At 51.7% G+C, this 25,755-nt stretch overlaps 12 protein-coding genes across 12 annotated transcripts; 6 read left to right on the top strand and 6 right to left on the bottom strand.

The window, feature by feature from the left end:
- Window positions 1–157: 157 nt before the first annotated feature.
- On the bottom strand, window positions 158–2,018 carry EDD37DRAFT_618158 (uncharacterized protein). The gene is made up of 3 exons (XM_062815785.1): window positions 1,377–2,018; window positions 669–1,319; window positions 158–600 (listed from the first exon to the last, which is right to left on the bottom strand). Exons 1-3 carry the CDS (start codon window positions 1,520–1,522, stop codon window positions 573–575), a joined length of 825 nt encoding a protein of 274 aa, XP_062675810.1. The 5' UTR covers window positions 1,523–2,018; the 3' UTR covers window positions 158–572.
- Window positions 2,019–2,142: 124 nt separating this feature from the next.
- On the bottom strand, window positions 2,143–3,340 carry EDD37DRAFT_645653 (uncharacterized protein; the record flags this gene model as incomplete). Its single annotated transcript, XM_062817654.1, has 5 exons — window positions 2,143–2,376; window positions 2,430–2,543; window positions 2,591–2,911; window positions 2,963–3,081; window positions 3,139–3,340. 5 exons carry the CDS (start codon window positions 3,338–3,340, stop codon window positions 2,143–2,145), a joined length of 990 nt encoding a protein of 329 aa, XP_062675809.1.
- Window positions 3,341–3,857: 517 nt separating this feature from the next.
- Window positions 3,858–5,778, top strand: EDD37DRAFT_75238 (uncharacterized protein). Its single transcript, XM_062820240.1, has 2 exons — window positions 3,858–5,285; window positions 5,345–5,778. The coding sequence occupies exons 1-2, from the start codon at window positions 4,331–4,333 to the stop codon at window positions 5,638–5,640; spliced, it is 1,251 nt and encodes a 416-aa protein (XP_062675808.1). The 5' UTR covers window positions 3,858–4,330; the 3' UTR covers window positions 5,641–5,778.
- Window positions 5,779–6,472: 694 nt separating this feature from the next.
- On the top strand, window positions 6,473–9,267 carry EDD37DRAFT_690504 (uncharacterized protein). Its single transcript, XM_062819998.1, has 2 exons — window positions 6,473–7,866; window positions 7,917–9,267. The coding sequence occupies exons 1-2, from the start codon at window positions 6,957–6,959 to the stop codon at window positions 8,861–8,863; spliced, it is 1,857 nt and encodes a 618-aa protein (XP_062675807.1). The 5' UTR covers window positions 6,473–6,956; the 3' UTR covers window positions 8,864–9,267.
- Window positions 9,268–9,593: 326 nt separating this feature from the next.
- Window positions 9,594–10,022, top strand: EDD37DRAFT_604787 (uncharacterized protein; the record flags this gene model as incomplete). The annotated part of the gene is made up of 1 exon (XM_062814772.1): window positions 9,594–10,022. One exon carries the CDS (start codon window positions 9,594–9,596, stop codon window positions 10,020–10,022), a length of 429 nt encoding a protein of 142 aa, XP_062675806.1.
- A 631-nt stretch (window positions 10,023–10,653) lies between these two features.
- EDD37DRAFT_75202 (transcription initiation factor) lies at window positions 10,654–13,925 on the bottom strand. Its single transcript, XM_062820239.1, has one exon. It carries the CDS (start codon window positions 13,817–13,819, stop codon window positions 10,868–10,870), a length of 2,952 nt encoding a protein of 983 aa, XP_062675805.1. The 5' UTR covers window positions 13,820–13,925; the 3' UTR covers window positions 10,654–10,867.
- A 1,531-nt stretch (window positions 13,926–15,456) lies between these two features.
- On the top strand, window positions 15,457–16,479 carry EDD37DRAFT_645649 (Alpha/Beta hydrolase protein; the record flags this gene model as incomplete). The annotated part of the gene is made up of 3 exons (XM_062817653.1): window positions 15,457–15,649; window positions 15,699–16,291; window positions 16,342–16,479. The coding sequence occupies 3 exons, from the start codon at window positions 15,457–15,459 to the stop codon at window positions 16,477–16,479; spliced, it is 924 nt and encodes a 307-aa protein (XP_062675804.1).
- Window positions 16,480–16,780: 301 nt separating this feature from the next.
- EDD37DRAFT_75118 (uncharacterized protein) lies at window positions 16,781–19,113 on the top strand. Its single transcript, XM_062820235.1, has one exon. It carries the CDS (start codon window positions 17,159–17,161, stop codon window positions 18,956–18,958), a length of 1,800 nt encoding a protein of 599 aa, XP_062675803.1. The 5' UTR covers window positions 16,781–17,158; the 3' UTR covers window positions 18,959–19,113.
- Window positions 19,114–19,782: 669 nt separating this feature from the next.
- On the top strand, window positions 19,783–20,729 carry EDD37DRAFT_645647 (short-chain dehydrogenase-like protein; the record flags this gene model as incomplete). The annotated part of the gene is made up of 3 exons (XM_062817652.1): window positions 19,783–20,207; window positions 20,316–20,472; window positions 20,544–20,729. The coding sequence occupies 3 exons, from the start codon at window positions 19,783–19,785 to the stop codon at window positions 20,727–20,729; spliced, it is 768 nt and encodes a 255-aa protein (XP_062675802.1).
- EDD37DRAFT_75126 (uncharacterized protein) lies at window positions 20,501–22,840 on the bottom strand. Its single transcript, XM_062820237.1, has 3 exons — window positions 22,185–22,840; window positions 21,605–22,094; window positions 20,501–21,547 (listed from the first exon to the last, which is right to left on the bottom strand). The coding sequence occupies exons 1-3, from the start codon at window positions 22,612–22,614 to the stop codon at window positions 20,791–20,793; spliced, it is 1,677 nt and encodes a 558-aa protein (XP_062675801.1). The 5' UTR covers window positions 22,615–22,840; the 3' UTR covers window positions 20,501–20,790.
- A 226-nt stretch (window positions 22,841–23,066) lies between these two features.
- On the bottom strand, window positions 23,067–24,175 carry EDD37DRAFT_645645 (putative zinc-type alcohol dehydrogenase-like protein; the record flags this gene model as incomplete). Its single annotated transcript, XM_062817651.1, has 2 exons — window positions 23,067–23,239; window positions 23,299–24,175. 2 exons carry the CDS (start codon window positions 24,173–24,175, stop codon window positions 23,067–23,069), a joined length of 1,050 nt encoding a protein of 349 aa, XP_062675800.1.
- Window positions 24,176–24,339: 164 nt separating this feature from the next.
- Window positions 24,340–25,719, bottom strand: EDD37DRAFT_75124 (uncharacterized protein). The gene is made up of 2 exons (XM_062820236.1): window positions 25,494–25,719; window positions 24,340–25,443 (listed from the first exon to the last, which is right to left on the bottom strand). Exons 1-2 carry the CDS (start codon window positions 25,629–25,631, stop codon window positions 24,505–24,507), a joined length of 1,077 nt encoding a protein of 358 aa, XP_062675799.1. The 5' UTR covers window positions 25,632–25,719; the 3' UTR covers window positions 24,340–24,504.
- Window positions 25,720–25,755: the final 36 nt, after the last annotated feature.

The raw sequence follows: 25,755 nt of genomic DNA, 5'->3' as shown, positions 1-25,755 counted from the left end.
ATAGGAAAAGGTATCCCTCAACGTGAGTGAGTGAGGATACAAGTGAAGTAAGCAATGTGAAGATGCCTGGAATGGCCGTCACATGCTTCATGGCCTATAGTACTGTCAGCTCCAAGTGAGTGCTAATTATATCACGTTGAGCAGATGTAAGTGAGTATGAGGTGGCCGGAATCTCTCATTTCCTATTCTGAATCATTAAGAGGTAATCTTCCCGACCCTCAAGGTCGAGTCGAATGTAGCTTCGCCATCCAAGCAGATGTCGACGCAGAGTCGAGAATCCAATCAATACAACAAAAGAGTTGCGAGTGTAGCCGCACGCTGTGTGGTTTGACCATATTTCCAACAAGGACAGAGTTGAAAGCCGATTGCGCCGAGGGCCATTAGAAAGAGTAGGGTTTCGATAAACCAGCAAGTCGTCGGCCAACCTCGAGAGAAGTGGAGTTGCGCTGCTATCAAAGCAGTCGACGGTCCCGGAAGCTCGTTGCTGTTTTATCCAACGACATGGCAAACATACTGTCCTACCTCACGATATAGCTCCGAACCGTCGCCCCGTTGTGGTTTGTTTGCAACCTTCAAATGACTTTGGGAGAACGACTGTTGCTGTATCCACAAAAGACGTAAGCTGTTGTCTGGAGCAGAGAATGAGTTTACAAAACAAGAATCCTTACCCGATCGTCACAATATCATCGATGTGGTTGCACATGGCCACAAACAGGTCGAAAAACAATTTGCCCCCTTTCTCCATCTCCATCTGCATGGTTCCGCTCCTCTTAAAAGTCTTGCGACTTCGAATGATCAGGGCTAGGTAATGAGCGCGGAGGATCGATTCTGTGTCCGGCGTGTTCTGGTACGCATACCGAGCAGATCGCAAGATCACGTCGACCTGGATGCCAGACTGAAGGCCTTGTTTCCGTAGAGCAAGGCTCTTCAGCTCTTCCAGGCCGTACTTGTTGGCAGCGCAGTAGACGACAGTGTCCCGAAGAACATCTCCACGCACGTCGGAAAGGTAGAGTGTCGAAACGGTGCTTCCGCGACCACCAGTTTTGATATCCCGGTGCGCATCCTCGAGATCCCAAGTGTTTCGGCGCTTGTCGTGCAACAAACGTGGATAGTAGTCACCCTTGTATAGAAACTCGAGGACACAGGATAGTACTTCGGGCTCTTCTCCGGGCAGTTCCACTCTCTTCGTGCCGCTTTCCAGGAACTGGCCTTTCAACTCGGCAGCGAAGTAGGGCGAATGACAGAGGACGTCTTCGTGCGCAGCGAAGAGGCGCTGCTCACGACCGACGACAAGGGTAACGATAGGGCTCGTCAGTGTACTGGTTCGCGATCGGTCAGCTCGTTGATGAGGGCCGCGGGAAAGATTGCTCCCCTACCTTGCCACCAGCGAGCCTTCGTCCACACTGTCCTGCATCTTCCTCTTCACATGTTCGGGATAAGTAGTCTTGGTGGCCTTCGATTTAACGATGCGACCATCTCTGGTATTAAATGATCGCTTGAACATCTCGTCGAAACGGCGCATGGAATGATTGTCGAGTACTTGAAGTCAACGAACGAGGGCCAGAAAGGGAGAAAGAGCGACCGAAGAACCTATGACAGTAGTAGAGAGCGTGATAGGTTTTTGAGGGGATGACGCTTGATTCACAGGAGTACCATGTGATGTGGGAGCTGCGAAGTTCTATAGATGACTCCCTCGTCTGCCAGCCTCATCGGGGGATGAGAAGCCAACAGCCAATAGAAATCACACTAAAGAACTTGGACGGGTTTGGAAATCCTTGCGAAAAGCAAAGATTGACCCAAACACGTATTGACTTTGCCTGCTCGGTGCGTGAAGAAGAGAAAGGAAAGAGGATGAAGGACTGGTACCGAATATATGCGACTGACGCGCAGGCGCTTCCAGGCCTTGGCAGGGAAGGTAGCCATAGAAACAAACAACACGCAGCCTCATTTGTATGATAAGGATCATTGCTCGAAGCCCTTTTTGATGCGATCTCAAGTCGTTGGTGTTTGTGCATCACATCCAACTGCACACGACGTCGAGCTCATATGATGTCGCCGAGTCCCCAGTACCCACTGACGCGTTTCTAGGCATGTCATCTGTCATCGTTCGTCTCCACCAGGACATCTCGTCAACTTGTCCTTCTAGAAATAAATTCGCTGTCTCGAACTCCATCCATTGCCTGCGATGTTCGCTTGCTCGACAGCGGACATCTGCGCCGTCTGCGCGACTCTCTCTTCCTTGTCTTGACGTGATTTGATACGCTCGAGGATCTCAGGACCGGGGTTGGGATGGGACTCTGGTGTCGGTTTGGCAATGCCATTCATCAGATCTCCGTATCGGCCGCGGCACGCATTCTGGGAGAAGTTGACCACAGGCTAAAGAATGTCAGTCTCTCCCCCCCTAGTTCCGCCAGCAGATTAGGACCAACTTTGAGGTTCTTCATGTTGTTGGCCACCATACGCCACTTTTGATTTTCAATCTCATTCTTGAGTCTCTGGACTTCGGCATCGGCTTTGGCCACGGCTTGCAGAAGAACGTCATCCTAGACCGCTTAGTTCATGCTCGAACGTCAACGAGGGTTATGCATACATCGCCATCATGCCAGTCGGTCAAATCGGCGTCGAGAAGATCGTCTTGTCGCTTCTGCAAGGCTCTCTTCAAACGTCTCCAGCGTGTACCGATGGTCTTTGGGTTGTAGTTGATTCGGCCTTTATCGACAAGAGCCTGCGCGATGTCCTTCTCCAAGTATCGAGCCTCTTTCATGCGTACAATCAATTCATCGTCGGAATCGAGGTCGGCGCTGATCTTCTTTGCAACAGCAGGGCGGCCACCAGGAATCTTCAAGGACTTGAAATCTGCTGCTACGGCCGTATTGGCAATGGCTCTGGACTTCACTTTGGGTCTTGGATTCTATAACCTGTGTCAGCGCCGGGATGGACCAGGTCTGCGCCTCTTCATTACCTCGTTGTTGCCTTCAGCATCTGAATCGATATCAGCACCATTGTCACTGTCGTCGTCATTCCAAGCAGCGTTCTCGTTGCCGTCCGTCATTTTTGGGCCTCCCACCGGAAGACCGATGTCTACCCGAACTGTTAGATTCCATTTACTGCACAGAAGCTCGCGTGCTGGTGATTTACCTAGGGGAAAGTACTCTGGATCAAGTTGCTGGTTCGCGAAGTAGGGGAGAGGATGTTTGCTCTGACGCCAAACCACAGCAGGAGGACCGCGTTTGCGAGTGTAGTTGGGAGGGTTGATTCTGGATTGTCTCAAAGGCATCACGATCTGCGCTCCAGGATCTGAATTGGACGCTTGCGCGAACGATCGCTTAGTCGTCGACATGGTTTGTTGGACGTTTGGACAAGGTGGGGCACAAGCGGCGACAACGTTCATAAAGTAGAGGGGAGAGGAAGTGGTTGAATCCAAGAATGAGTTTTCGAAGGTGAGTGAACGATGAAAGCATGCGGCGTTAACAAAAGTGCCTGTTGTTGTTTTTGTCACAGGTAGGCAGCGAGCCTGTTTCCAGATGCGATGGCACCGTCTGACATGGCGCATCTTGAAGACACAAGTTCGCAGTCAAGCTGGTTCACAACAGCAGAGGTCTCGACACCAAGACACAAGCATCGTACAGTAGAGCTGATGGCCTCCCACATGCCAAAGGCCATCGCTGTATCATTGTGCGTGAAGGACTCCGGAATGACAACAAGAATGGCATTCACTTGGACCTGGTGAGCTACATCGGTCAGACTGTGCAACTTTTTCTGGATCGGCTCAGCAGGTAAGTGACAGAGAGCAGACTGGATATTTCCATTCACCCATGGCTACATTGTATATCATTCTATGATGCATGTTCTGACCTACCCGGAATCGTCACAATAATCACAATTCTCACAATCCTCAGTCTGTGCCTTTGTTCATCTATCGTCTACCGACCAGGAGGGATGTGAGTTGATGTTGCCCATGGCAGGTCGCCATAGATAAGTATAGTTCTTTTTGCATAGCAGCGACATATAGATATACAGTACTATGGCAAGGCTGCTTAATTGGTTAGTGGCAGCCTTGCAGGGATGAGGCCTGTAGACGTGGCAGTGCGTGGTGATGCCCGACTTTTGACGATGACGTTGTTGTGGCGTAACCACCCATTGTCCATTCCACTTCCCACTGTCTTTCCATGACCATGTGTGCGGCCACGGAGAGACTTCATCCTTATCCTAGACTTGCGCGCTTCTAAACTTCTTGTTTATTCTTTTCATGCTACACCAGCCACAATTTGACTGTCGATTCTTCCATTAAAATCCACTTGCATTCAATTCGACTTCTCAGTGGCCCATCATGGCGATGCAGTACATCAACTATATCAAGGCGCGAACCCATTTGACAACCTCCAAAAAATCAGAAACTCCGGTGCTTTCGGAGGAAGATGAGCAATTTCTGGATCGCATCACGTCCCAGGATAACCCACCTCCATTACCTGCCCGGCCCGATGTAGTAGAGGCCATCAGGGATGCTCAAATTGCACTCATGGACGGTGCCCAGAACATTCCGTTGCCAGAGACCCCGGACGTCACCGAGCAGCCTGGAGCCGTGCAAGTTGCTGACCCGTCCGCTACGGACTCTGGAACGCCGAAACCCCAAGGCACATGGAGCTGGATGAGGCGCGATAGCCGCGAGGGTCAACGTCAAGGCCGGGAGGCAACTGCTGCCGGACTCGACCACATTGCCCAGAACCTTCGAAAAGAAGAACAGGATGACAGTGAGGAGGATAAAGAGGCTCAGAGGGAAGAGGAAGATATGACCATTGTCCTTGAAAAGCTCAATCTTGCGGCAGTCAACAACCGAGTCTTCTCCATCAGTGACGAGACACAAGAACTTCTGCAACAGTTCAACCTGGTATTCAAAGATCTCGTCAATGGCGTACCCACGGCATACGGCGACCTGGAAAAGCTCTTGACCAACGGCGATAGGCAGCTGCAAAAGACCTTTAACTCATTGCCGGGTTTTCTGCAGCAACTCATCGAGAGGCTCCCAGAGACAATGACGAAGGGCCTTGCTCCAGAAATCATGGCAGCCGCAGCAGAAAGAGCTACAAGGAGTGGTATGAACATGGGAACGGCTGGAAAAGCAGCCGCTGCTGCTTCCAGATTCGGCTTCAAGACACCGTCGCTGAAAGAGTTGACCGGCAAACCCACGGCCATTACGGCCACCTTAAGGTCAATCATCGGTTATCTGCGAGCGCGATTTCCAGCCTTCATGGGAGCGAATGTTCTGTGGTCGCTGGCAATGTTTGGTAAGTCCAGGCTTTGCATGCTTTTCATTTGTAGCTTTCCATGCTGACTAATTCGACAGTGCTACTTTTTGTCTTCTGGTACTGCCACAAACGTGGCAGAGAGGTTCGACTCGAAAAGCAACGCAAACTTACAGAAGAGGAGGTCGCAAGACTTGATGCGGCGTATAAGGTTCGAAGTCCTAACGACATGCCAATGACCACTGCACCAGAAGGTGCTTCCATGGAGGAAGTGGAAGCTGGAGTCAAGGAAGTCGATGCTATGAAATCAGCCGCCGCAGAAGAGGACGCAGAAAAAGGCGCCACCGCGGAGAAACCTGTCGACCCAGCGATAATTCCTCCAACCGCGGTGCCTTGATTCAGACGACCGAGCTTGGATCTGGGGCTTCACGACGATCTCCTGACGACTAACGAGTGACGAAGAAAGTGGTGTTGTCCGGCTGCTACGAGTAATAATGACGACGGAAGCGATGAAACTGTATTTTTCTTTTCTCGGCCGCTAGTGTTTTGCGTCGGATTCTGGGACATTGACACCGGTTCATCTTTCTTTGGCGGGGCCAATTATTTGCAAGCTCAACCTGACACCCAACTGTTGTGGTGGTGGTTGACAGCATTGACAGGACCAGATTGTGTATGAGTCAGAATGGAATGACATCCCTTGTGCATGTGATAATAATAAATGATGTTTTATTTGATTATCACCCCTCTGGCTGGCTGCATCGACTTCGTTACTCATATCGAGGACTTCATGACAGGCTGGGAAGTTGGAATATGTCAATCAACCTGCGAAGCGAGGGGTCATTTTGTCGCTAAGTCCGCTTTGACTCACTCCATGGCATCCTGATATACTGATTGGCGGATCAATCGGAGAGCACGTGATGATGCTCCGACTTTGACTTTTTTTGGAGGAGAGAAAAAATTTGGGATATTTGCACAGCGTCGGCAAGACTGAGCAAAGAATGAATAGAATGATGTCTGATGAGGTATCCGGACTTGCCTGGGATCGTCGCATGATGTAGCTAACAGGCGACCCAATAATTTCACCCAACGTAGCAGATTTTCGACCGATATTCTTGGATTGACAGAGGAGTCCAGCAAAAAATAGCGGTGTAGTAACGAAGTGGGGAGCGAATGAGGGCGCAATATCACCAATAGTAGTACATAGGAACCTGACATACTGCCTTTTTCTCCCTCTCCTCTCCCTCTCTTCTCTTCTTTTGTAAACCACAAACAACCACAAGTTCAACCACAGTCCACTCACAAGTACCAGTGTATCCATACAATATCTCAATCAAATATCATACGAGGATCACATTTTGCTATGGCCTTCGCTGCGTTCTAGACGGCTCGAGGGGCCCTGTTCGAGGGGTCCCTCGTGCTCTTCTCTCAACTCAACGCAGTCTCAGCAAAATCCTCGTTTCGATATTTCTACTCTTTCGAGGCTCTACCCGCGTAGGAGCTCGTCATCGCTATTGCCCTCGAAATTGCTTTGCAAGACAACCAGACAGGCACCGACAAGTCCTGAGCGACTAGAAGGTGCTGTGGACGAACTTTTTCCTTCTCACCCCCGGACGACTATCCGCCCACCCCCTCCACCCTGCCATATCTCTACTGTTCACTTCCGTATCAACAACCCGCACATACACATAACGGAATACTCATTATCCCTTCACTATGTCTCGTCTTTACACCCGAAACAATCGTGGCCGTCACCCCATGCTGGGATCTGGCTCTCGAGCCAGCAAAGAAAAGCAGAGCGACACTTACTACCCTCCAAATACCAAGAAGACCAAGAATACTCCCAAAGCCACTGTCATAAAGAAGACCGCTGCCCCGCGCAAAAGAGCTCCGAGCACATCGTCCTCCGATCTCTCGTCACTGTTGGATTCTGAGACTGGTGATGATGCTTCTGGTGAGGAAGAGAGTGAAGAAGAGGCGGACGATGATGAAGACGATCTGCCAGCTGTTATCACCCCGTCTCGTTCTCGATCTCTGAACGGGCCGGGGCGCAAACAGCATCTTTTTGGCAGAGACGATATTTCACTTGCTGGTAGTGTCGACAGCATGTTCGGTGATTTTGCAAATTACTATGAAGAAGAGGATGATCCCGCTCTATCACCAGAAGAGAATCGTAAACGCTTCGAGAGTCATGTGTTCGGTGAGTCAGAAGACGACAATGACGATGTTTACCAGGCTGTCGACGAGATCAGTGACTCTGAGGATGACATAGACGACCGTCACATTGAGGAGCAGGAGCTCCTGGCCATGATGTCCGAAGAAAACAACAGTGACGCTGACTTCCTACTCAACCAAATCGACGGTCTGTCAGCGTACGGTTTTGGAGACGACAGCGATGCTTCCATTCAACGCTACCCGTCGTCGCAAGGCAGTGACAGCGGTTTCGATGCAGGGCTTGAGCGGCATGTGCATTTTGCCGTAGACGCTGACCCTTCCATTTTCCTGCGCATGTCAGAGTCTCCGACAATCACTCGTGCTTTACTCCCATCTGCACTCCCGGAGCTCAATCTGAACAATCGTATGCCTGAGAGACGTCCCGTAGGACTTGTCGATGAAATAGAGGATTGTATGTTTCTATTTAAATCATTCAATCATATGATGACTAACACCCTGCAGCTGATCTCACCGACGACTGTTTGCCAGAGGAAGCGCATCAAAGCAAAACAACACCGGCACGGGAGAAATCCAGGTCTGCCACTCCTCCAGCGAAGAACTCCGCGAAGAAGGCACCTCGTCGCCGTGGTCCTCCTCGTGGTATCTTCATTGACGAGGGTGACAAAACCTCTGGCATCCTGGATCCGTCTGGTAAAATCATTCTCATGACTAACCCTCACCTCCTTGGTGACGAATTTGCGAAGCGATACGGTGCATCGGCAACGTCTAGTCCTGATGTAGGCTTCGCTGAACTTATTGAGGACAGTGATGCTGGCGACGGCGAATCTGCTGCCGATGTCATTGGCGTCCCTGGTGCGGACATAATGTTGGCCAGCCTCAACTCCGCTGTCAATGATCCCTCCAACCTCGGGCAGGCGATCGGCCCGTTGGAGGCGTTCTACCCTTCCAACAGTTTTGTGTTTGGGGATTATGCCATTGATCCAGATGACTTGGAGGAGAACTTCCAACCTGATGAAGACATTGGAGAAGATGTTATTAACCTCAACGACGTGATCAAGTTCGATGATGAGACGGACGATAGTGATGCTCCGACCTCACCCATGTTCATGCCCCCTAGCCACGAACTCGCCGGCTTGGGCAACGTGAACAATGAGTTCGCCTACCTCAACAACAACAATGTGACGGCTTTCCGACGCAATGCCGACCCGACCTTTGCTGCTCTCAACAACACACCAAGATTCCAAAGAGAGATGGATGCCTTCAGCTCACCCTTTGCAACCCCGGCACCATCTCGTCGAAAACGGAAGAACCATGCATCTCCATACACTTCTTCACACTACAAGGGAGTCACTCCGGTCCAACGTATGTGGGATACCAATCCGCCCAACCCAACCGCTCCCGAGACATCCACCCCTGCTCCTTCCAAAAGGCGCAAAGTTATGATTTGATGAGTTCACGATGGTACGAGGATCATGTTTGGAACATGTCATTTTCTTATAGGCTGCCTATTTCGGGCAATGCCATGTACCAATCGTGGATCGAACATTTTGGCGTTGTCATACAAGGTATCATTTTTCCCAGGGAACTGAAGATACCCGTTTTCCAAGGTTCAATCGTTTTGCGACGCGAAAAGGGAAAAGAAAAGGTCCATGAAGACGATAAAAAGAAAGAACCCTTAAGCTTATGACACATGGCATAGGAAATGAGTCGATCGCATGGCTTTTATGCATATCAAGAGGAGGCGACGATGTGCGGTCCAGTCGCAAAGTTCATAGAACTTAGTATCAGTACCTTAGCTATGCTTGAATTGCGCATTTGTTAGATGTATTCATTCAAAAACTAATTCGATATCCCATTGCTTTCATTTTTGGTGGTAGCTTATGACATCAGCGAGGTATGTCTGAAACGTCGCGACCCCAATTGTTGCGGTATGGTCGCATTCCAGTAGCATTTTCAATCAAGTTCAACTACCACCACAGTTGTTTTTCATCCTCCTTGTTGGTCATAGTACAATGTCCCTCGTCCCCGAGATCGAGTCTTCATACATCATGCTCGTCCGTTGACCTGGTAGACTTGCAAAGGCTCTGCTGGCTTCACCCCGAGTTTCCCAACGACTAAAGTTCTACAGCCTCGTTCCCACTGCACCACTCTTCCGCAGCAAATCAGGTCAATTACAGCATGGCATGGTACTCGATCCTCCCAACCCAATTGACCTTCCTCGAAACCTGGATTATCCGAGGTTTCCTTCTTCTCGCCCTGATCAATATCCTCCCATGGATCCTGGCGCTCGTGTACGATTTCCTGCTGTATTTGGGCCGGGTGGTCCGGCATGAGGTCCCGTTCTTCGGTGGGCGTGCACGAGGGGAGAATAGGCCTCGGGCGCCGAGTCTCAGGGCAAGTACTGCGAAGGGACGGCGATTGAGCTTTGTGGACATTGTTACGGGCACGACGAGGCAGCAGGACACCGGGACGGAGTCGAGGCAAAGGGCCGGTCAAGGTCATGGGCATCAGAAGAGTTTGAGTCGGGATAGTATTGCTGAGGAGTGGGAGGGGGAAGGGAAAGAGGAGGAAGAAGAAGAAGAAGAAGAAGAAGAGAAGGGTAAATGACACCCTGAAGATGAAGAGGTATAAGAGATTGTGTATGGAAGAATGCACATGCGTACCGGGTATTGATGGGGTAATAAAATCGACAGCGTGGTGGTGTTCAGGGTGGAGATGCCGCAAGTATACGAGGCATACCTCTGACTATACGGTGTGGCGCCGTGTCGAAAACTAGCAGCAGATCGATATGCATGGTGTATGGTGTATCACATTGATCATCAGCAGGAGAAGGCAACCCCCAGCCGGGCTTCCATCAGGAAGGCGAAGACATTCCTCTGGAAGAGCATCGAGATGCGAACTGTTACGCGAGCTCACTACTGTGCTGCATCGTCCGCTGGACAAGGTACGTTGGACATGCTATGCCGCGACTTGATGGGACGGGCTGCGAGCATCGGGAACTTACCCGGTTGCCTTGCATGCTGAAGTTCTGCACAGAAGAATGATGCCTGATGTGGGATGAGAGAAGGACTACAAGCCCTTTCAGCCCGGTCGTCCAAGCAGTCATAACCACAGGCTCAGATCGCGGAACATGACTATGGCAGTCAAGGTCTTATGAGAACGAACGTCACCAGCAACATCCGAGAACTCTCAAAGAAGCTTCATTTGCATCAACTTGCACTACCTGTCATCGAGCCACTATGGAATAATATCATAGCACAGCTCATCTCATCAGCTGTCAAAATGTTTTCATGTCTTCATGTCTTCCACAAGCCCGACCCCAGTTGCCATCCGGCTGTCATTCAGGGCGACCCCAACCGCGCCTGAAACACAGTGGCACAGAATCGCGCTCATATGTCCACATCGATATCCACTTCCACTTGCAGAAATCGTCACTGTGAGAGGACGTGCATCTAGTACTCATCATCTTCATACTCTTCGCCGGCAAACGCAGCGTCAAGGTCTACATCTTCTCGGACGTAATCGTCTTCTTCATCATCGTTCTCAGCTTCATCCTGATCGTCGTCGTCCCCATTGTTGTCGTCTTCATTATCAGCGTCACCACCTGGTGTGGTTTCTTGAGTTGGGCCTGCCGTACCTTGACTTGACGGTGTAGACTGCTGGATTTGAGGCCGGGCTGAGGAGGAGACTTTTGGAATTGTAGCCGAAACGCGTATGGGAGGAGGACCTGATGAGGAAACCTGGGGTGTATCTTGGCTCTGGGTCGGCGGAGGAGTTGGTTGCTGCTGTGCTCCAGACTTGGACTGCCCTTCTGGTACTGCTTCAGGCTCGGGACTGGGCACAGTCGACTCTCGTTGCTCCCTCGCACGACCCTCGGCAGCAGGAGCACTGGGGCTTCGACTCTGGGAGGCCGACGCGCTCCGCTCTCGTTCCCGGTCTTGACTCTCCCGCAACTGCTGCTCTTTCTTCTTTCTCTCTCGCCGCTCGGCAGCGAAAGAAGCCTTGCTACGTTCTCGACCGGCAGATCTCCCACCATTACCGCGGAATATCGCTTCTGCGCCAAGGACGGTCTCCGTGACGGACCTTGCGACACTGCCTTCCCTAGCGTCCTGTCCCGGAACCTCGCTGGCCACACTCTGACTGCGACTGACGCTGCGTGAATCTGCGCTGTCGGCACTGTCGATGCCATAGATGGAATCAACCACATCGTAATTAATCCGTCGGGAAAACACGCCGCGGGTCTGGAACATCTTCCGTACCGACTCGGCGGCACTACGTTCGCGGTCGGCGCGACTGAACTCTCCGTCATCTCCCTCTGCACCTCCTTCAGCACCGACCTTTTCCCGCTCGTTCAGATAGCTCACGTCGCCTCTCCTGCCGGGCTTCTTGGTGCCGTCTTTGCGCTTGGTCTTGGCTATGCTCGCCTTGAGCGCTTCCTTTGCCGGGTCGAGACCACGCGCGCGCATGTCCGCCTCCTTGAGCTCCTGCTTGATGCGCTTTGCGTGATCATGACGCAGCCAGTCGGCGTTCATGCTTACCCAGACTCGCTCTTTGATGCGAGCTTCATCCTCGCTGAGGAGGCAGCTCGATACATCCTCGTCGTCGTCAAACTCGTTGGGCTTGAGCGTCGGCGATAGAGACACATGGCCGAGGTTTCCTTGGTTCGTGTCCACAGGCGGGCCGGGCGTTTTGTCCTTGCTGTTACCGAGAGCTGTTGGTCCCAGAGGGTTGAGGTCGGGCAGCGGTATGTCCTCGATGGGCTGTGTCGGTAGGGCTCCAGCATTGGCATATTGTTCTTGTAAATCAGCAGCGTATGCGCCGGTCGGATCTAGCTCCGGATTGTCTTGGAATGCTGCCAATACGTCCTGCTCTAGCTCGTTTTCAATGGCAATTTCGGCATTCAGGACTGGTGGTGCTTGCCAATTTCGAGCACCAGGTGGCCTACCAGAGCCTCGTGTTTTGGTGGCGTCTCCGTCCGAAGAGGATGTCGCAGCCACGCTAACTGATGTCAAAGCCGGGTCAATGGGCGTCTGTCGCTGTGGGATGGCAGGAATTCTGAAGCCTTCCAGATCGCGGCGGCCATCTCCCTCGCGATCGGCATCTTGGTCGAGGCGAGCACGCTTTGCTGGAGGTTGACCATCATCTGTATTTCCTGTTTGCTGTGGCCCAGGAGTCGTTCCGTCACCCTCGATCTCATCAGCTGTCTCTGGGAGCGGGTTCTTCCTCGGACGACCTCTCTTCTTCTTCGGTTTTGGGTTAAGCCCACGCTGGTACGAAGGCGGGTCGGCTGGCACCAAAGAATCAAGTAGTTCGTTGTTTCTGAATTGGCTGACCGAGAGCTGGCTGCTGGCCGTTTCCTGGAACTCTTCTAGACGTTTGTTGATGGTGATTTCGGTGACTTTGGCGGTGAGAACAACCTCTCTTGTGGTACGACGATAATTGTTCATTCTGGCGGCTAAGATGATGGCTGCGCCACAAACTCCTGCAGGTCTTCGTCCTGTCGACATCCAGTCTCGCTTCATTCGCTGGACAATTCTGATGGCATCCATTTTGATCTTATCACGGTGCACTTTGTCGAATTCGAGTTGGTCAACGAACCGGCTCACGAGCACTTCAGGTCCCATGGCCATCAGGTCTCCGCTGACATCGGCCTGAACACTTCCGTCAGGCTGAAGGTATAACTTGCGAACCAGATCTGTGTACATTTTGCCCAAGGCGAAGACATCGATGTTTAGCTTCTCGGCGAAGTCTATCAACATGAGGCTGTACATTGGTCGGCGTTCCTTGTTGATCTGTTCATGCTTGCGGCGACACGCGAGGTACAGACAGACCACTGCAACGCTATCGATAGTCCTGCCCTGCACAAAGGAGTTGGCCCATGCCAGTCGGAAGATCTGCATGCCAGCATCCACCTCGGTCAACCTAACACCCAGAAGCGTCTGGTACGACTGCATGACAGTTTTGGCGTGGGCTTCGGATCTGTCTCGGTTGACGGTGGGTTCGCGACCAGCATGCCCCAACAAACCACCGCCAGGGGCATAAGTTCGCTGATGAGTTTGATGTTCACCAACATGGGCACCGAGAGCCGTAATGCGACCTGATTCGGTCTCGCCGAAACCTTGCTCGCTGACAAGGCCAGACTCTTCTTGGGCGACAGCACCACAGGTGTCGCAAATGAGACCTTGTTCACTCTCCACGATGTTTGGGTTCGGGCAGTGGGGATTAGAACATTTCAAGGACTTCGGACCAGTGCGACGAGGGGTTGATGCACGTGTAAAGCTTGGTGATGGCTGTCGTAGAGAAGGAGGCGCTGGACTGCCCAGGCCATCGATACGAGGTCCACGATAGGCCGATTTCCGGTGTTGACCGGCACGAGGTTTTGGTGGAGGCGGTTTGAGGGACATTTTGAGTTATGTGTCTCTTGGTATATAAGGTTCAAGTGGTAAATGAGGTTCAAGGAGTCTGAATATGATGTGGTAGGCTGTCTGTGAGCATACTATGCATAGGCATTGCCAAGCACGTGACTGAGAGGTAGATCGGTGAGTGTGAGGGTGTTGGAGGAATTTGGATGAGTCAGGATTAGAAAGACGCCGTCGATGACATGAAGAGATCGCGTTCAGTATCTCATGATCGAGTCATGAATATTGTAGGCCTCCCTGATTATCGAGATGTGTTCGAGACGGCCGAAAGTGGTAGAATGATACGAATGGTGATTGGAGGGATGGTGGAATAAAATGGACGTGATGTGATTGATGATGGTGTTGAGTGAGGCCAGAACGAAAGATCGAAAAAGTGGTCGAGAATTTGCACTTGAAAAGGCGGAACTGATCAGGCGGAGGGTCGAGCACGAGGCGGGGAAATAATTAATGGTCAACTTGAACTCGCTGGCTTTTGGTGCCAAGGCTCTCCCACAGGTCGTAAAATGAAGTAATATTATTTTACTCTTATATTCACGTATTGACCATGAAAAGGGTAGTAATTGCCTTCTCGATCTATTCTGTGGTATTATTCTCTGAAAAATCACTACAGTGTCGAACCTCGACCTCCGGGTGAAGGAAGGCCTGCAAACTGCCGAAGATGTCACGTGGACAGGATCACGTGTGATAGATCACGTGAAGCGGCGCAGATGAGACCATGCCTCTTTTAGCCAGTAGCTTCCTGCGCCAAAACAATCTGTCTTCGCGCCTGAGAACGTATCCTTCCAACACAATTAATCAACTGTATCTTCATATCTTTTTCAATCATCGAGTCACCTCTTTGAGAATCTCCTGATATTGTGGCTAAATGGTAAGTCTATTATTGGCAATTCACAGATTAGTTAAGCTGCTGCAACCGCTTCGCAGCCGTGTTACGCATACACTCCAAGCCACTCAGCTAGACGTGGCTGCGGAGAAATTGAATGTTGCCATCCGTTCCATGAATCGTGTGGAAACTCCCACCTCGGCTGAGCCATCTCGAAGGCTGGACCACCAATATCGGTATATCTACTTGGACAAGGTCCGTGCCCTGCCATCGACACTCATTCTACCGAATATTATCGGCCATGGCTCTATTCAATAACCCAAACACTCAAATCTACCTCCCGTGACGCGCAACCTGCAGTCTTGCGGACAGCATGATTTAGCACAAGTATAGACCTCTTGGCAATCGTCCTTTCTTTTGTGCACTCGTGTGAGGATGGCCTCAGTCCCAGTCCTCAGCTCTCAAGATTCAAGCCTAGTCATGTCACCGGAGCTTCCTCCGACGCTCTCTTGGACTGAGAAACTCGACCTTGTTCCAGCTTTCTTATCAATAGGTTAATCTCCACAGACCTACCTCTTCCTCGTGATGGACCCGGTTGACAAGATCCAGGTTGGGCTGCATCGCGCGCTCTCATAGAATGGCCACTGCGTCCAGGCTCACGGGCGGACACATATTATCATCATCTGGTTCATGCGGTAGTCCGGCAGGTATATATTCGGGCCCAGTGCTTCTCTCCATCTCCAACGACTGATCATGTTTGAATAGTTTTCGCAGCGGATGAGCTTGACGCAGGCACAGTATGACATGTTTCGAAAGACAAAGAGTAATCACTGACAAGGTCTCCAGATGGGTCGACCCTTCTTTCATTTCAGCTTACAAGAAATGGTGCTCCAACCACCACATTCCAACAAACATCGCCATCATCTCCCAATACACTAAGGGCTACTGGCTGGGTGATCCGCAAGCAGACTATGTAATGGTCTACTTCCACGGTACTCACATCAATGTCTGGGTTTGCAAATTTGGCTGATTCGCATACAGGCGGAGGCTTCGCATTCGGCGGAAATGACGGGCATCTGTTATTCTGGGACGTCATCATCGAGAGACTGGCTAGTCGAAACGTGTCTCTGGGCGTATTGTTTGTGGCATACCCTCTGATGCCGCAAGCGGTGTATCCCCGTCAATTTCAAGAGGCCGTCAACTCAATACGATACGTCCTTGAAGCTATGAAACGCCCGCCTGGTCAAATTATGGTAGGAGGCGATTCAGCTGGTGGGAACCTTGCAGTTGCGGCAATGCTACATGCAGCCCGTCCCTCCGAGCTGGCCCCTCCTCTGCCAGGAGTTTCAATGACGGAAAAGCTGAGAGCACTCGTCCTACTATCGCCATGGGTCAGCTTTGACATCTCTCTACACAGTTTTGAGCGAAATCGGAACAAAGACTACCTGCAGGCGGAAACCGAGAAACGTTGGAGCGACCTGTACGTGGGTAGTCAAGAACCTTCACCATACAATGAGCCCGCTCGGGCCTCGCCAAGTGAATGGAAAGATATTCCGGTACAAGACATTCTCGTAACGGCAGGGTCCAATGAAGTTCTGCTCGATGGCATCGAGAAATGGGTGAAAGACCTGCAGGTCAGTGGTCCAGACCAGAAATCGCATCAACATGCTGATCCAGTAAACAGGCTCACAATTCGAATGTCACATACAAGGTGGCGAACGCAGAGCCTCATGAAGCTCCCTTGACCTGGTCCATTTTTGGGGATCACCGCGAGACTGAAACACAGAGGAACGTTCTCGATTGGCTGAAAGATCATGTCTGAGATTCTGGAATCATGCCCTTCACACGTCTCAGCAAGTCGGTTTACCATGCTTAGAAAGGTCCAAACACCAAAAACAGTCCTTGGTCGAACTCAAACCTACGATGTATCCTTGATGTTGGCAATACTGTTCGTGTCAGCTTCGGTTGTCCAAGCGCCACCACCTGAAAGGCGCTGCGCCTTGATCAGTCTCTCACCCTACCTCACCCTGTATGTACCCAAAAAGCAAACAGACTTTCCACAAGTTCTAAAATGTTGCTCGCATGGACCTATTTCTCCGATAATGGCAGACGCCAAACTCGCATGGGCAATCCACATTGGGGTCCGGCACAGACCCACTGGACACTATATTTGAGAACAACGTCCGTGCACACAGCCAATGCAGAATACAATGAGAGTTGAAGAGTCTACGCAAGGTCTGGCTCAACTTGAGCCACTAAGAACTCGTTCTTGGTGCATGAAGCGTCTTGTTCGATAATCAGGCCTCCGGGATATGCCAATAGCTGCGCCCCTCAAGGAATATCTAATATGAGGATTTATCGAATTCCCCGTGGTTTGCAAGCCGCTACGAAGCGATTTATCGATGTCTGTCTTGTCGACCAAGTCTCGTTGACTCTTATACCGGCCCCGCCGCCAGAGATCCTGACGATCTGCAAACTATTCTCATAATCACTTTGACAACATGGCTAGTCTAGCTCTTGACCCAGCGGAAGCCCCTCAAGGAACGACCATGATCTCGCAAAAGGAGACGATTACAGTCACTGTCGACTCAGCATCGGACAGAGGTGTGCAGGTGCATGAGGAATCGACAGTGACGAGTATGAAGGAGACAGTGATTGACCCGGAGTCGACAATCCCTGTTCACACTCTCGAAAAGAAAGAGGTGACCAATGTCACCGAGGTCACTCCTGTCAAACCCAAAAAGGAGAAGAAAGCTAAAGAAAACAAGCAAAAAGCACCTACGAAGCCAGAAGTACCCTTTTATGAGGCTTTGGGCAAGCAGCTGTTCAAAGAGAGCCGCGAATCCACCTTTGAAGATCACCATGCGCAAGAACATGCAGCCGCAGCAGTCGAAGCAAATCCAACCGCTGCCAAAAGCAAGCCCACTATGGATTTGCTGTCGCCTCCCAGACCTGTCCATCGACGTACAGGCAGCTCTAACTCGGAGGGTTATGCCAGCGATAACAGTATCAGCACGGGATCGATGTCGGATATCGAAGCCAAAGATCCATCTGTCAACGTCGGCCTCAAAGATAGTCTATACAACTTGGAAGACTACAAGCGACTGGAAGCTATGAATGAGCTCATTGCGCAGTATAGCACAGTCTCTCACATGAGCGTCCGAGATCCGAGCTACTCCTTCTGGATCAACAAGACCCGAACTGCTGCCATTCACTTTAAACTCCTGAATAAGGTGGCAGTCCTCGCCGGCGACCCGCTCTGCACCCCTTCTGCCATGCCATCAGTGCTAGAGGAGTTCGGAAGGTACTGCAAAAAGGCCCGCTGGAAGATCTCCATCATCGGTGCCAGTGAACATATGCTTGAGATCGCCAAGCGCAGCGGTTGGCCCGTCATGAGGTTTGGGACCGAAAAGGTCCTGAACCCAACGACCAACGAAGTTCTTCTGGGGAAGAGCGGCAAGCGAACAGTGGCACAGTGCCGACAACTCCTCGACGCCACAAAGGGCGGCTTGTCGCTTCATGTCTATGTGCCCGCCAACGGCCGAGATATCGGCCTTGAAACGGAGCTAACAAGAATATACGACGAGTGGCGTGGTGATCGTAACACGACTCGCGACAACCAAGCCTTTATCACCGTCTTCGACATGTTCTCCATGCCCAGCATCATGACTTTCATCTACACGACGACGAAAGAAGGCGCCATCAACGGCTTTGCCGCTCTTCGGAAAATGGGCACAGATTCCACAGGCGCAGGCCGATATCACATCGACCCATTCATACAAAGCGTGAACGCGCCCAGAGGAACATCCGATCTCCTGATCTTTGCGTCTTTAGCCTACCTCAATGCCGATGGCGCCACGTACCTTGGTCTCGGTCACGAACCTGTCAGCGAGCCCGATGCCATGTGGAACATGCACTCGCTTGTTACTAGTGCCACGCGGCGCGTGTATCGACACATCTTCGGCCGTCTGCCTGTCGGCGGCAAAGAGACATTCAACTCCCGATGGAAGCCCGACACTGAGCAAGAAGCTGGCCTCTACCTGATCTTCATCGGCAGAAAGACGCCCAGCCCCAAACATCTGCTTGCCATGACGCACTTTGCCAACATCAGTTTGCGGAACGTGCTCCGGGCTGACTGGAAGGACTTCAAGCAAGAGCTTCGCATGCCTGTTCCAGTCCAGAATCCCGACCTCATGCTCTATGCTGGTGCGGCTGCTCCTGTGCGGGCTCCTAAGGAGTTTGCTGTGCCAGCAGAAAGACCCAAGATCGAGCATAGCGTCAGTGCGCCGGCGAAGACATGATAATCCTTCTGGTGTCTCGTTGTTCGGCAATCACTGGAGTTGGGCTTTGGGATGAAGCTATACTTTCGTTAATGGCTATGTGTGAGTGTTTGTCAGCGTTCTCGGCGGGGCATCCTGGAATAGACGTCGGTTGCTGGGTTGCGACATCGTTTTGTAAAGCTGTTGGCGCATTTGGGAAAAGACCTTAGCAAAACTTCGGATGAACAATGCATCCACACAACCTATACCAATATCATAGGCGTTCGGGCTATCTCGGACGAAGCTCAGTAGCGATGCTGGAAGGCATAGTCTCACTCTAGGTAGAAAGATATGAATTCAAACCATCTCATACTACTGAATTCTGTGAACGGTCCAGCGCGGACGAGGCTCGATATCACGTTGCGAAATGGACTGAATGTATTATTAAGCACCCAGGGCATCTCCATACAGCGTCTCCACACGGGACATCTCTCAGACCCTCTCATGCCATGTGCCTGTACCAGTAGTGGGACTCAGGGCCTCGCTCAATGGAGATTCAATATCTAAAGTCCGTTCCTGTCCGTCCCCATGGTTTCAATCACATAAGCAAGATAGGGGAATTGGGGTCTGCGGAGATTTCCAGATGGGTCCAACGTCAAGCTCAAGCAGCATTAAGTTAGGTCGCCTGATACAACAGTCATAAACGTAGACAGGATATAGAACAACTCTTGAGCCGGCATGTCCTAGCACTCCAGGCCGTTTATCTTGCAAAGTGTCAGAACGAATCGGGAACGACTTCTACAGTACCTCATACTCGAGTAGCCTCTGTCCCAATCAAGTATCAAGAACGCTATCTGCAGATCACAATGACATCCTACCTGATCACCGGCGCTGGCCGTGGTCTCGGCCTCGAGCTAGCCGCTCAACTCGCCAGCCTTCCCACGAGTCAAGTATCAACTGTCTTCGCAGCTATCCGCTCTTCGACACCACCAAGCGCCCTCCAAACCCTGATCGACCATTCAAAGGGCCGCGTCATCGCCCTGACATCCACGGTTGTCACCGACCGCGCGAGCCTAGACAAAGCCGCCGCACAAGTCGAGGCCCAACTCAACGGCAAGGGGCTCGATGTCCTGATCAATAACGCAGGCGTCATGCCGCCGGCATTCGAGGGCATCGCGAAAATGGACAACCTTCGCTATGCATTCGAAGTCAATGTCGAAGCTGTGCATGAGACCACCTCGGCCTTCTTGCCCTTGTTGAAGAAAGGCACTGGCAAAAAAGTGGTCAACATGTAAGTCGACCTTCGCTGTGATCCCCCAGGCCAGGAGCGACCTCTCCCAACCTGTCCAGTCTACAGGTTCCAAGACGTCTGGTGCTGATGGATGCTCATGCATTGCAGTTCCACAACGTTAGGTTCGATGGACCATGCACCCAAATACAAGTGGGCGCCATTCCCAGCGTACAAGATCTCGAAGACAGCGCTGAATATGCTCACTGTGCAATGGGCGCAGGAGTACGCCGAGGAAGGGTTCACAGTGTTTGCTGTGACGCCTGGTGTGAGTTACCTCCCTTTCCTCCGCCGCGTGCCCTAGGTTAATTTGCTGACCAATGTCCCCAACTGCGACAGTGGCTCAAAACTGATCTGGGTACCGAAAATGCCGACCTGGATGTCAGTGTCGGTGCGAAAGCTACACTCCATGTGATTGGGAACAGCACGACCGAGGACAATGGGACGTTCCGAAACATTCTTGTTCCAGGGTGGGAGAACACAGACGGTCCCAATCAGTATGATGGGAAGATTGTGCCGTGGTAGTGCGGTCAATTGGTAGTGGAATGATGTTGAAGTATGACGCTTGTTCGTATCATTGCTGAAGTCAGGCTCCTGTGTTCCCACCAGGCAAAAACATAGGTTGAAGCTTGGATGTCCGCGAGACCTCTGTCCAGAGTTCCTCGCCTGGGGCGTCACAGTCTTGCTCAAACCACAAAAACCGTGCGCAGACGTGCTTGATCGAACTCCACGACTTCTGTGCCTGTTGGGCAGGCAGTCGTAGTTCCTCCGTAAACCAGACTCGTAACGCAGTGTTTTGCGAGAGAATACCGCCCAGCATTGTTGCCCACAAAAAGAGCTCCCGATGTTCTTGCTGGAGCCCGAACGTCCAACAAGTGTTCAGAATGAGCATAAGCCGTTGCGCAAGCGTGTAGTGCATTCCTGAAACACGGGGAAATGGAAACAGAACAAGAAGCATATATGCTAGCGTGGCAAGCCTGCAGACCTCGTAAACGCAGGAATCTGGATTGAGAGGATCGGAAGACTTGTCAGGTAGGGAGAGAAGGTCGTGAATGAGGCAGTTCCTTCCCCATATGATGACAATGAGTTCAGGTGCCGATTTGTCCTTGTGCATGTACAGATCATAGCCTTTCGAGATCTCACATATCGTAGCGACAGTGCGAGTTAGTTGATCGTCGAGGACCACAGGAGATAGGTCTTGGAAACCTGTACCAAGGTTGTGCAGTAGCGGCCGCACGGCTTCACGTTTGGTGTAAGGCCAGAAACACATCAATCGTGCTGTCGACACGCGTAAAGGATAACTGGGAGCAGACACATTTTTAAGGGCCGCAATCAAATCCATTCTGACAGAAAGTTAGTCCATTGCACATTGGGAGGCCGTTCAGGAGTTAGCTTCATACAAAGCAATGATGTTGGAGAGGTAGTCCAAGCGAACAGTGTGGAGCCCGCCTCTTTGCTGGACCATGTGCTTCACCGCGTCCCAGTGTGCTGTCTCCCAGTGCATATGGCCATAGAAGTGGAAGTTCTGTGCCGTGAGCAGCGACGACTCATTAGTGCGACTGGGTCTGGGGCTTAAGGTATCCCCAGATCCGTGTGCACCAAGCATTACCATGCAGAGCAGTAGCTCATCCGAGACGTAGCCCTTGAGCGATGAGATTTCGTTGTTCAAAGCCTTAATCGCATGAGTCTTGTAAGTCAGCCGCAAGATCTTATTCTCCCTTGTTATCGCCATGCCGGTGTGAGCAAAGGCATTGTGAGCTGCGCCTGCGAAAACGATCGTGTAGAAAGCTGCTTGAGAGCGCATTGCACTGGCTAGAACAGTATGTTTGATCTCACTGATTGCTCCTGCCGCCATCGAGCAGGAAAAGACAGGCCACTGATACGAGACCGCTGTCAGCAGCATTAGCCCCTGCCCCAATACGATGGGACTATGCAACTCGCAGATTTGGGTGGGCATGAGACTCTGGACTAGTCACTTACCATAGTCGAGCATCTCCTGGACATACTGTGGTGTATTCTGGCGAATGAGGACGTTGAACGGATCTACCTTGCCAACGCCCACGTCTGTGGGTGACTGCAAGTTCGCTGCTGCAGCTGTCCTAATGCGGAAAGTGTTCGTACCAGGTATGCGTTGGGAAGGAGCGTTGCGTCGCCATGCTTCCCTTTCATCGGCTTGTGAGAGCAGACGAGTTACTTGCGTAGGAGGCTTGCCAAGTGCATTACGCTGATGAGGTGGCTGCGCGTTGCTGCCTGTGTACGCCTTTGCTAGTCGAGCTACTTTGGCTTTTCTATGATATTCGCGAGCAGCATGCTTCTGCAGCGAGATCTCGGACCGTTCTGAAGGTTGTTCAGCCGCAGGAGAAGGACGGTACGGAACGAACAAGATTCGTGTTTCATTACCAGGTGCCATCTTCACGCACCGGGATCCGGTGGCAAGGCTCAAGGTACTGTCAGTACAAATCTAAGAACCCCTGTACACTTGAGGCGGAAGAATCAAGAGAACGCGGAAGGACGATCTCCTAGCGAGGAAGATCGGCGAGAATGAGCGTGGTCCATCGTGCTGGATACCGTAAGCGGACGACTGATTCTAGAGCGAGGGGAACGGTGGAGTCGCCCGGCGCCCTCAATTTTCGAATCGGAGAAGCCGAGTGACTCTCCACGGCGCACGTTCTCGTGAGCGACGCATGCCAAATTCGCTTACCTGGCAAGCTTTGAAGTTGTCAAACTGCAGTTGAAGAGGGTTTGCCGGAAGACTTCGCTATTTGGTGTGCGATGGTGAGTCGCGTTGTCCGTTTTTAGATGTACATTTCCGCCATTTCATGTATCTATGGGCCCCAGACTCTTTGCTTTTCTAAGGCATAATCAGACACGGACAACAACCTTGCCCACAAAGCCTTGCTTTCTAAGCCGCTCGAAAGCCTTGGGCGCATCCTCCCATGCAAAGACCTCCTCGATGTGGGGGTGCAAGTCGTGCTCCTCGGCCAGCTTGACGGCCTTTTCAAGCATGGCCTTGCTGTAGACGAGGATGCCTCGTACTGTAAGTAGCATGTTAGCAGTTTTCCACAAACAGAGCATGCTACCCCTGAAGACTTACGTGTCTTGGCCCCAAGAATGAGTGGCATCAAGAGCTCGACTGGTTGCGGCGGTGTCAGCATGCCTACCACGCATGCTGTTCCTCCCAGCTTCAAAGCTTTCACTGATGCTTCAAGTGTGCCCCAACCCGCCACATCGCACACTAGATCGGCGCCCTTTCCATCAGTGAGGCGCAGCACCTCATCAGCCCAATCGGGAGTTGTCCGATAGTTGATCAACTCCGATGCGCCCAATACTTTTGCAATTTGAAGCTTTTCAGACGTCGAGGATGTTGCGATGACCCGCGCTCCCAGGGCAGCTGCATACTGAATGACGGCACAGCTCACACCGCCTGTGCCCTGAGTCACTACCGTTGTGCCTTTTTTGATGGGTATGCTTTGCAAGACATTGATCGCGGTCCCGGCTGTGGAAACCAGTGCTGCTGCCTCTTCAACGGAGAGGTTCTTTGGTGCAGGCACAATGCACGCATCCGGGACGGCCATATACTGTGACAAGGTCCCATTGTTGTCTCCTGCGCCCAGAACTTTATCCGCACGGAGCACACTCACGTCACCGTCAAGCCAGTCTCCCTGGGGTACCACGATCACCGCAGCTCCAACATTATCCTGCCATTGGCTGCCCGAACCTGCTTTGACGATCTCGCCGGCGCCGTCAGAACAAGGTACAAGTCCGGGAACCGTATGTACGGGATAGAGGGGCGAATCTGCAACACACAAGAGGTCGCGGAAATTGAGAGCGGCCGCGCGGATTCGAACCAGGACGGAGCCAGGTCCAGGTTCCGGGATTGGCACCTCTTTTACGGAGAGATTCTGGAATATGGTGGGAGACAGGTGCGAATGAGAATCGTCCACAATGTTGATCTTGTAAGCCAAAGCCATGGTTGTAGAATGTCAGATTGTTAGAGATTGGAGAGTAGAAGTTAAGCGGCCGTATCGTTTAGAGCTGTTGATTTTCGAGTTGGAGGGGGTCTGATCGGGGTTTATATACCATGCCCAAGTCGACTGCGAGGCGTTTTGATTGCTAAGGATCACTCTTGCAGGACATTCGTCTCTTGAGATTGTCCGGCCTCACCGAAGCCCTTTTCGCTCATGCCAGCTTGGGAAGTGGAATTCCACCAGGAGTGGGTCCTTAGCCTCGTGCTCAGCCTCGCGAGTGTCGCGGTGCATGTGAGCAATAGGTTAAGTTGTGCCACAGCAAAGGGACCCTGCTATGATGAGGCTTTAAAAGACATGCGTTGTGCATTGTGCTTGCAAGCGACCAAAAGAATTGTTTCGTATGCCTCGATCTGCAGCGGAGCTCCGTCGACCCATTTGGCCACGAACTCGCGGTAGGTCACCGGGTCGCCTTCAGCACCCAGAGCAGTCTTGTGCCAATCTTCTGTGGACATGCCCCATAAAGCTCCATCAAGAGAGACTGGTAAAGTTGCCATGTAAGGTACCGAAGTGCAGATCCCATCTCTGAGAAGTGAGTACAATGCTTGTAACATGACAGACACTAGCAGAGTTCTCCGAGCGCTTTCCAGCAGCACCCACCACCGGTGTGTTGGGCTCTCAAGCTGGAAAGTGTTCTGAAACGTATTAAGTGCTGCTTGCAGCTGACTTGTCCAGGTCTCAAGCAGGACTGATTGCCTCTCTGCATTAGCACGCTGGCGAATGTCTCCATCAAACAACCGGATGATTTGATACACGATAAGCGCCTGTGTACCCAACAAAAGTTCCTCAGGGCCCCAGCTGGACGACTTCGCAATGAGCCTGGAAATATTGTCGTCCAAGATTGCGAACACAACCGGTAGGTTCTCAGGAGTTCTTTGACAGTACATAGCGCTGACACCAACGAGGTCTTGATAAAGGCATGGTACGGTGTCTTTATACGAAGTGTGGTGGATAAACGGTAGATTGACCCCTTGGACCAGCTGTGCAATGCAGGACTGGAATTGGGTGGTGCAGAAGTCAACCTGATCTTTGGTGATGGGGGCCAGCTCCGGAAAGTCGACAGTGCTGAAGGTTGTACCTTGCCATGGAGAACGTGGACTGCTAGAGACAATGCTCCCGGGGTCCGACAGTAGTGTACATTGCTCCTTCATGGGCCGGGCCACAGGTGTGACAGCGCCAATCTGATCCTCAGCAAGCCGCTTAGAGAAAGATATCTGTACTGTTCAGCATCAACGAGCGCCTGAGCATGTTAAGGATGACCGACATATTGACAATCCAACCCCCGAGTATTACATCGAGTACAGGCTGGAACCACGAGGTCGCATCTCCGCTTGACGCGTACACACTCGGTACATGCTTTTCGTCGAGCAGAACTGTGATGAACGAGCATGCTGTGGACCATTACACGACTGCAGAACAAACGGTTGTCAATTGTGATGTGGTGGGTGAAGCCATAGCCTCAGCGTAGTGAACGCTATTTCGCAAACCTTGGTCTGACTCTTCGGGCGCCTGAGTATCTGATGCAT

The sequence above is a fragment of the Exophiala viscosa genome (assembly GCF_022695815.1).
Source record: "Exophiala viscosa unplaced genomic scaffold EDD37scaffold_1, whole genome shotgun sequence".
Taxonomy (NCBI): domain Eukaryota; kingdom Fungi; phylum Ascomycota; class Eurotiomycetes; order Chaetothyriales; family Herpotrichiellaceae; genus Exophiala; species Exophiala viscosa.
Note: the sequence above shows the minus strand (reverse complement) of the source record. Positions and strands in the feature narration are given on the sequence as shown.

Excerpts from the sequence above, each read along its gene's own strand:
- EDD37DRAFT_618158 (XM_062815785.1), bottom strand. The coding sequence starts at position 1,522 with ATGCGCCGTTTCGACGAGATGTTCAAGCGATCATTTAATACCAGAGAT. Across the intron at positions 1,320-1,376 it reads GAAGGCTCGCTGGTGGCAAG|TACACTGACGAGCCCTATCG; the intron begins GTAGGGGAGCAA and ends ATCGCGAACCAG. Across the intron at positions 601-668 it reads GATGATATTGTGACGATCGG|CAACAGTCGTTCTCCCAAAG; the intron begins GTAAGGATTCTT and ends TTGTGGATACAG.
- EDD37DRAFT_75238 (XM_062820240.1), top strand. The coding sequence starts at position 4,331 with ATGGCGATGCAGTACATCAACTATATCAAGGCGCGAACCCATTTGACA. Across the intron at positions 5,286-5,344 it reads GTGGTCGCTGGCAATGTTTG|TGCTACTTTTTGTCTTCTGG; the intron begins GTAAGTCCAGGC and ends CTAATTCGACAG.
- EDD37DRAFT_690504 (XM_062819998.1), top strand. The coding sequence starts at position 6,957 with ATGTCTCGTCTTTACACCCGAAACAATCGTGGCCGTCACCCCATGCTG. Across the intron at positions 7,867-7,916 it reads TGTCGATGAAATAGAGGATT|CTGATCTCACCGACGACTGT; the intron begins GTATGTTTCTAT and ends AACACCCTGCAG.
- EDD37DRAFT_75202 (XM_062820239.1), bottom strand. The coding sequence starts at position 13,819 with ATGTCCCTCAAACCGCCTCCACCAAAACCTCGTGCCGGTCAACACCGG.
- EDD37DRAFT_75118 (XM_062820235.1), top strand. The coding sequence starts at position 17,159 with ATGGCTAGTCTAGCTCTTGACCCAGCGGAAGCCCCTCAAGGAACGACC.
- EDD37DRAFT_75126 (XM_062820237.1), bottom strand. The coding sequence starts at position 22,614 with ATGGCACCTGGTAATGAAACACGAATCTTGTTCGTTCCGTACCGTCCT. Across the intron at positions 22,095-22,184 it reads CCAGGAGATGCTCGACTATG|CGGTCTCGTATCAGTGGCCT; the intron begins GTAAGTGACTAG and ends TGCTGCTGACAG. Across the intron at positions 21,548-21,604 it reads CTCTCCAACATCATTGCTTT|AATGGATTTGATTGCGGCCC; the intron begins GTATGAAGCTAA and ends ACTTTCTGTCAG.
- EDD37DRAFT_75124 (XM_062820236.1), bottom strand. The coding sequence starts at position 25,631 with ATGGTCCACAGCATGCTCGTTCATCACAGTTCTGCTCGACGAAAAGCA. Across the intron at positions 25,444-25,493 it reads GGGGGTTGGATTGTCAATAT|ATATCTTTCTCTAAGCGGCT; the intron begins GTCGGTCATCCT and ends TGAACAGTACAG.